We start from the raw sequence: 8,745 nt of genomic DNA on the forward strand, positions 1-8,745 counted from the left end.
TCAAAAATATTTATAAAATAAATAAAAGAATATAATTTTAATGCACCAAAGTTAAAATTTTAAAGTTATTTGTTCAAAATTGATTTCACTAATTTCGGAATTGGAATCTTTTATCTTTCGCTTTAACCCTTTTATAAATCTTATCAATTTCCCTCTACTTTTTTAATAAAAGTTATTAAAAACTTGGGAAAGAAATTATAGAGTATCAACAAACGAATGTAAATGCTTGTATATGATGTTATGATGGATCCCTTTTTAAAGAGTAGCTACATCTTCATTTTAGTAAGAGTAAGTGTACAATAGTGAATCTATTTGTCATAAACCATGGAAATACGTAAACTATAAGATTCATCTATGCTAAACTTCTCATGATGGCCATTGAATAAGAATTGAAGGCTAAAATCCCTGATTAATCATAAGTTTTGGTGACATCTTTGGAAATAAATTTATAATTTTTTTAATATTATGATAAGATATAGTAAATTAAAATCAGATTGGGATTAGGAATTGCCAACCGGCTTAGGAGGTACATTTCCATCATCCCGCTTTAGCTTTCCCAACTCATTCCCTTCAAATCAAAAACAAGCGGAAAAGAAATAACCAAAGCTACTGTTGGCAGCTTTTCCCTCTGTTTCATCACCAAAATAAAACCCTAATTTCTCATCTCTTTTCTCAATTCTTTTGAGTTATTAGGGTTTTCTACTCACTCTCCATTACCTTTAAACCCCCTTTCTCCTTCCCTCCGTTTCACGGTTAGAAGTTTTCTTCTTCTTCTTCTTCTCCTTCTTAATTATTATAATTCAGATTGTTTTTCTCTTTTGCATTTTGTTTATATGGAATCTGCTTCGTATTTTTTTCTTTTTTTTGCTCAATTAAATCTATAAGAGGAATGCTAATATGATTGGCATATTTTCTCTTTGGTAATATGTTGAACTTTTTGGTTTGTCTTAATAGGTTTGCTTTTTTGTTTCTTTTCATTTATATTTGTGTTTAATCAACTTTTCTTGTGTGTTATATTGAAGAACCATAAACTAGTCTTGAATATAGATAATAGTTACTTAATAAGGAATCTTAAAGAAATATCATTTCCCACGAAGGTTTCCCCGTTTTTCCTGTGAAACAAACATATGTTTAGGGAGAAAATTAGTGATTCTATTGGACTTTTGGAATTGCTTATGAGTACTCCTTTTTTAACCAAAAGAAAAAAAAAAGTCTATGCGTATGCTTGCTCCTCTCTTTTTCTTTTTCTAGATATAGGCCAGATTTTTTGCGTGTATGTGAAGATTCTTTCTATTTGTTGTATCATAAAAAATCCATGTTCAACCCGGATTTTGATTTATATGATTTGAAGCTAAGGGTCGAGGCACGAACTATCATATTCGATTGACCTCTTGTTTAAGGTCTGTAGTAATTGTTTTGCTGTAAATCTTCAACATAAGGTAATTCAAAACACATGAATGGGATAACTAGGCAAATGACCCAGTTTGTCTGTAGATCATATAATCGGCTTTGACTTATACCTGGAGCTTTATAAAAATCTACTGAGAGTTTGGACAATATGTAAGAGACTAGAGACTAGAGACTAGAGACTTAGACTATATTTTCTTTCTTTCTTCATGTTTAAACAAGTTTGCTTATACCACCATAGCTTTTCAAAGGGAGAGTTTTATATTTATATCACAGGTGGAGATTTTTATGTGAGATTGTAGCTTACGAGGGACTTGTTCTTTAGTATGTTTGTCCTGTTTCTGAGGTTTATTTGGCTTTGCACTGAATGATTGTATTTCAGTAGTGCCATTATTGGAAAGGGCTAGTCATTTTTCTGATTCAACTTATTATAATCTGAGCTTAGTTCATGACGATGTACCTTACCACTTTGTTAAGAATGTTGTGGTTATTATTTTATTTCAGATATAGCATGGTGTAATATAAGTTACTGATTATATCTGTGTTGTATTCATTTCATATTCCACTGAGATTTCTTGTATGTTTATTCCAGCAGGACACATGGCTAGTGCTGAGGATAGCAAGGAACCTGAATGGATAGAGAGAGTAAGATCGGAGGGAGCTGTTCCACTACTTGAACCAGATAACTGTCCAAATGGTTGGGCATGTCCACCCGGGGATACCTTTATGGTAAGGGGTCCAGAGTACTTGTCAAACAAGGTTAAAATTCCTGGGGGCAAATATCTGCTAAAATCTCTTGGCTTTGACTGGATTAGAAGTTCCACAAAGGTTGGTGACCTTTTGAGCCATCGTAAACATCGTATTAGGAAGGTTGTTGATGAGGCCTTCCCAACAGGTGATAAGCCTTTCATTTGGGCATTCAACCTTCAGCTCCCTACTAAGGATAACTATAGTGCGGTAGCTTATTTTGTAAGCACTGAGCCTATTCAAGAGGGTTCTTTGATTGACCAGTTCTTGAAAGGTGATGATGCATTTAGAAATTCAAGGCTTAAATTGATTGCTAACATTGTCAAAGGGCCATGGATTGTTAAAAAAGCAGTTGGTGAGCAAGCAATATGCATCATTGGACGAGCCCTTTCTTGCCAGTATTTTATATCTGAGAATTTTATTGAAGTTGATATTGATATTGGATCTTCGATGGTTGCAAGCGCTATTGTTCACCTTGCATTTGGTTACATCACAAGTCTGACAGTTGACCTAGCTTTTCTTATTGAGAGCCAAACTGAGGCAGAGCTTCCTGAACGAATCCTAGGAGCTATACGGTTCTCTGAACTGAAAATTGATTCTGCTCAGTTGATTGAACCGTCATCATACGGGAGCAGTGGGAATTTGCAGGCATCACTGCCAACTCGCTTGTGGAAGTCACTTGGACAGGGATTTTCTCATCTTCTTCATCCAGGAGCTCAAGATAGTGGTTCGGTCTCTACTCCAACAACCCGTGTTAATGGCACTGCTGCTCATGAAGAAAGTGATGGAGATGTTAAGTAATGGTAAGCTTTCATAAATTGCTCACAGTTAATATCTACCATCCAAAGTTGAATGAGATGAAAGTTTGATTTTTTTACTGTCTGGTTATACAAAAAACCAAGCTTGTGGAACACGTTTTAAAAGAGTGATTCAGGGGAATGGATATCAACTTTCACTTGCCAAAAGAGAAAATAAGTCCCCCGTTTCCTTCATCAGTTTTTTTTTTTCTCTTCTTGGCAAGTTCCTTTCACATTTCATGCCTTATCTTTTCTATCAATTCAGTTAGGAAAATATGGTTTGGTCCATGTGAATAAGCTTGGTAGTATTTAGTCAAGGCAATTTACTTGTGGCGTTTCATTTTTGTTGAAGTACTCATGCTCAGTTCTCATGTCCAGTCATATTTGGACATGGGTACGACACGAAAACTCTTTTTAAAAAGAGTTAAGTAAGGTCGTGCTGGATACTTAACCATATCTCCCACTCGAATTTGAGTAACATATGTCAATGAATCTGTCACTCTCCATTACCTCTGATCATTACTTTTGAATAGTGTACAAGTATAGCTTTCGCAACTCATGAGCGAATCTTACATGTAGGAATGATAATGAAAAGTAATAGATCCAATTGATTAGTATAGTTTATGTCTTCCTGCCTTTCATGCCCCATATTTTTTCAGTCTCTTGGCCTAGTTTTAAGCTCGAATAAATAAACGTATTATTGTACCAATAATCAGACTTACGCCAAATAAATTCCTTGTTTAGAGAAGTAGAGTAACTATTGCAAATTTATTCCAAGTAATCAGATGTTCATGCTCTAACATCACAGTATACATTGCTGCTATGCAGAAGCTTTAATGGCATTTCATTTGTTTTCAGATCTTTTGGTGACACGTGGCTGAATCATTGACAGGATATCCCATTCTTGGTATTTTGTAATAGATTCTTTTAATCTCTCAGTTATTTCAAATTTACCACAAATGATGTGTAACAATATTGGTGTGTATAAACAAACTTTTAGCCGTTAATGGGCCTCTTTTCTACCCTTTAGTGCTTATTATCATCCAGGGATGGTGGTAATTTTGGGTGTGGATTGGGATATTCGATTCATTCTTTTGGATTTGGATGTAAAAATTACCGTCGGCTGTGAATGTAAAGAAAATATATGATCGAATAGTTGTGGTATCTTGAATTAGGCATAAAATAGATACTCTTCAACTTTGGTTAAAACTTACACAAATTGATTTGTAATATTATAAATAATATACTACAAATTATTTTTCTTAAAATTAAATCGATTATGTTAAATTTAAGATATATAATGCTCTAAAACAATATTTTATCACTTAATCAATTTAATTAAATTCTTTAAACAAAAGCTTAATTAATATTTCTATAATTAAAATGAATATTAAAATTATATTTTTTTGAAATCTGGTATAATTATGTTTTATAATATATTATATTATAAGTATGTATAATACTCTACTATATGATTAATTATATCATATTATATCGCAGATGTTTGTCGTAATACATGACTTATGAATATCACGTTATATATGTAACTTTAAATAATGATACGTATATAAATGTTATAAAATTATTAATATAATATGAATTATTACTAATTTAACTGAATTCAACTATAAATTTTAATAAATATAATATAATATAAATTAATATATTATATCAATATATGTTATACATACACTATTATTAATATATAATACATCCATAGTTATATGTGTATAGTATAATAAATATTGTACATACGTTGATTGAGTATTAGCTCAATTGATATCAATATTATTGCCAAAGCAGGAAGATATGGATTCAAGTGTTTATCTTTCTATTTAAGGGTGAGATGGGGTTATTAGTAATTCTATTTGATACTAATCTGATCCAAACCGATTCTATTTTTCTATTTCTCAAAATAAACTTCAACATTTATATTTAATTAAATAAATTTTTCATTCCAATTTTACCCTCTAGTAAAATTATAACGATTTTACCGCTAATAAAATTTTTGAGCAATATATTTAATATTTCACCATTCAATTTGTTCACTATGATCGTATGATTTATGTCGAAACCGTTTTTTTTTAAAACAAAAATTTTAGTTGTCGACTTTAAAAAACAAAACTGGAATCGCCACCGATCCTTTATTAAGGAGTGATCGGCCCACCTTAAAAATAATTTTGGTCTGCGAAATTTGAGAAAATAGGTTCGGGAGTCGGTTACGCACGAGGAAGGATTAGCACCCCCGTAACGCCCAAAATTGGTACCAAATTGATTTTTTAAAATGCCTTAATGTCGAAAATTTGAAAAGATTTTAAAAGGAACTTTTTATTTCATGAATGGATTAAAATAATAAGACAATTCTTATTTCAAAGAAATAAAACACCACACCCAGTAAGTTAGAACACAATGTTTTTAAATCTTCAAAATACCCGAATATTGCCTTTTGTTTTTGAAAATTCTTATTTCGAGAAGAAAATGTCATGACCAGTAAGTTAGGACCCAACATTCTGAATTCCCGAGAATAAGCTTTTATTTAAAATTTGTGAATTTGTTGCAAAACAAATACTTGGCTTCCTAAATTCATCGAAAAATAATCACGATCCAGTAAGTTAGGACACAATCTTTCCCGAGAATCATGAATGCCAAATACTTTGAAAATTTGTAACAAAAAAAATGATGATTTTAATGCTTCGATAAAACCAAAATACGCATTTCTTTTTTTTAAAAAAAATGCTAGAGGGGTAATGCATAACATGAGATCAACATTCTAATGCATATATGAATAAACATTTACGAATATATACAAGTGGGTATAATATACTAATAAATTTATAAACAAAAAGGTACATCAAATCAAAAAACCAATAATAAATGCATGTATATATGTGTACGAGAATCATGAAAATAAAATGAAGATAAAAAATGTATATGTATATATATTTACAAAATAAAGTATATAAAGGTTTTAAAAGATATGAAAATATACATAAAACGTATGAATAAAAGATATGCATGTATTCATAAAAGCCTTTAAAAAATGTATATATATTTAAAATGCATATATATTATATATTATATATAAATGTATGTGTGTTTAATACATAAAAAATGCATATATATATATATTGTAAAAAACATGCGTGTTTAAAACATGTATGTGTACCTAATTTTAAAAAGAAATACATAAGTATATATATAAAATGTGTATTTTGAAAAAAATTTGTGAATATAAATATAAATGTGTGCACATAAGTCATGAAAATAAAATATAAAATATGAATAAAAATAAGTATAATACATTAATAAATTATGGGTATATGTATGTATATAAAAAATATGGAGATAGAATAAAGTAAAAAAAAGTATATATATAATATATATGTATTTAAAACGTGTAAAATATATATTGCATATATGCGTAATAAGAGTATAATAATAATAAATAGTAATGTACAACAATAGAAATAATAATAATAATAACAATAACAATAAAACAATATAATACAATATAGCATAATTATGATAAAAGACAAAATGGATTAAATTGAACTAAAAATGAAAGAAATGGGGCAGATTTAGAATAAATTTAAAAAGAAAGGACCCAATTGAATGCGTGCGTGACAACGGAGGACCAAAAGGGAAATTATCTCGTCCTTCCAAAACGCAGCACAATGGGGGACCCAATTGAAACAAAAGTAAAATATGCGGCCTAATTTCTAAAATAAGGAAAAAAGGATTTAATTAGCATGCGCTGCAAAACAAAGGGACTGATTGCGCAAATTGACCATTGAAAGAAAAAAAAACGCGGATCCTCCCCTGGGTCGGGTCACCACGCAGGTCGCAAGGCTGAAACGGCGCCGTTTTAATAACCATTAAAATACCCTTTTGAAACCCTAAAAACCATCAGTTTCCCCTTTCCTCAACTAATTTCAAAAGACAAAAAGCCCTTCTCTACGCCGTCGATACCAGATTGCTCAACTGATTCGAATCCCGGCGCCGAAATCGGCTTGGATTCAGGCGAAGCAATCGCAGATCTTAATGGCGTATCCTTGAAGGTAATATTTTCCCTTTCTATATTCCTTTACAATAAAATAAAATGAAAATCAAAGAATAGAGAGCATATATATGAAAAAAAACCGATTCACCTTTAAAAAAACTTGTATTCTCTTTATATTTCTTTTCAGTTTTCTTTCGTCCCCCCTCTTTTACAAATTTTGATAGGCCTTTTATAGACCGAAATAAATTAAATCTAGACTGTTTTTGTTGTTTTTTCTTTCGGGACTCTCTGAGTCCGTTTTTGCAGGAAACCGTGAAGCAAATGGCGCGGGGGAAGGCCGAGACATGCGGCGATTAGGCGTCTCTGAGACTCTTGGGGCTTCTTGGGCGCTCCTTCTTTGTTTAGGGCTAGGGTTCTTTGTGTTTTTTTTTTTTTTGAGTTGGGCTAGGCTAATTTGGGTGCAGGGTGTTTTGGTGTATTGGGCTTGTGTCTTTGCTAGATTTAGGGTTATTGGGCCACTTTCTTTTGTGTTTAGACCCAGGCCGATTGGGCCTTATTACAATTTATTTTTATTTTCGGCTTTAAAATAGCTCAAAACATAAACCGACAATCATTTTCGAATTCCTTGTTCATTTCTACATTAATTCATTTCTCATTTTCATTTTCATTTTCATTCTAATTTTCATTTTGGATAAAACCATAATCATTTCCTAAATGTTTTCCATTTCTCCATTTCTATTCATTTTGTTCATTTTGATTCAACACGCAATTCATTTCTAGTTTTAACAAGCTAATGGAAGAATTGATTGGATATATGCAATTGTGGCTCAAATGATTTATAATTAAGTTCCAGCTTCTTGCCTATTAATTATAAACTCATTTAGTCACGAAGTCATTTCACTATAATATCGTGATTGAGCTCTCCCCAATGGCATACCATTATGAAAGTAACTCGTTAGTGTTCGTTTAATGACCTTGTCATAAGTGTCTTACCCTCAAAGAATATCTTTAATCTCTTTGGGATAATATATGTTATCCCAATATGATCTTATTTCATCTCATGGTAGCCATTACATCTTCCTTCATGAAAAGTCAATTACTATCAAATAGCAATCAAGTCATTCATCACAAAGACAAACGACCCATAACTATGTTTACTTTTCATCAACCATGTAATGCTAATGAGAGAATAATATTTACCCATGTATCGGGCTATGAATTCCACTATTGTTAATGACACTACATACTACAGAAGTCGTACATCCAGTGCACCAACTTTCAGTTCCTTATTTATTCGAACTTATACTTTTACTTACATCAAATTGTATGAGTCACGCATACATAGTCCGTCATCCACTCAGGATTTAGGTATGTCACACTATGGACATCACAAGTGAATAAATCCATAAATGGATCTAGGATCTCTTCTTCTTGGGTCCTATCTGTAACACCCCTAACCCTAAACCGTCGCCGGAACAAGGCTACGAAGCATTACCGGACATATCAGATAACTTATAACTAATTCACAAATAAATAACATACATAGCGTATTTTAATCAATACGGCACCTAGATACATGCCACAGTATCAAAATAAAGGTACATCACTAAAATTTATTTGAGGTCAGGATTGCTCTGGATGCTGGACCGGACACTGGCTTTCTACTAACCTGCGCACGGAAACAACCGTACGCTGAGTATAGGTATACTCAGTGGTATTACCATAATTCAAATTTATAACATTAATCGATAAATTATATACATTTAATTTATGTCTACAATTATTCATTAATTT

The 8,745-nt window shown here is 31.6% G+C and overlaps 1 protein-coding gene across 2 annotated transcripts; it reads left to right on the forward strand.

Moving 5' to 3' along the window:
• The first annotated feature begins 519 nt into the window (after window positions 1-519).
• On the forward strand, window positions 520-4,115 carry LOC105777754 (protein ENHANCED DISEASE RESISTANCE 2). 2 transcript variants are annotated; one of them, XM_012601186.2, is made up of 3 exons: window positions 520-752; window positions 2,003-2,957; window positions 3,810-4,115. In XM_012601186.2, the coding sequence occupies exon 2, from the start codon at window positions 2,008-2,010 to the stop codon at window positions 2,953-2,955; it is 948 nt and encodes a 315-aa protein (XP_012456640.1). In that variant the 5' UTR covers window positions 520-752; window positions 2,003-2,007; the 3' UTR covers window positions 2,956-2,957; window positions 3,810-4,115. The 2 variants fall into 2 exon arrangements, with proteins under 2 accessions (XP_012456640.1, XP_012456639.1); XM_012601185.2 differs by having other exon boundaries at window positions 522-752; window positions 2,000-2,957.
• The last annotated feature ends 4,630 nt before the right edge of the window (window positions 4,116-8,745 follow it).

The sequence above is a fragment of the Gossypium raimondii genome, chromosome 10 (assembly GCF_025698545.1).
Source record: "Gossypium raimondii isolate GPD5lz chromosome 10, ASM2569854v1, whole genome shotgun sequence".
Taxonomy (NCBI): domain Eukaryota; kingdom Viridiplantae; phylum Streptophyta; class Magnoliopsida; order Malvales; family Malvaceae; genus Gossypium; species Gossypium raimondii.

What these genes read in the sequence shown, in the direction of transcription:
- LOC105777754 (XM_012601186.2), top strand. Translation starts at nt 2,008, where the DNA reads ATGGCTAGTGCTGAGGATAGCAAGGAACCTGAATGGATAGAGAGAGTA.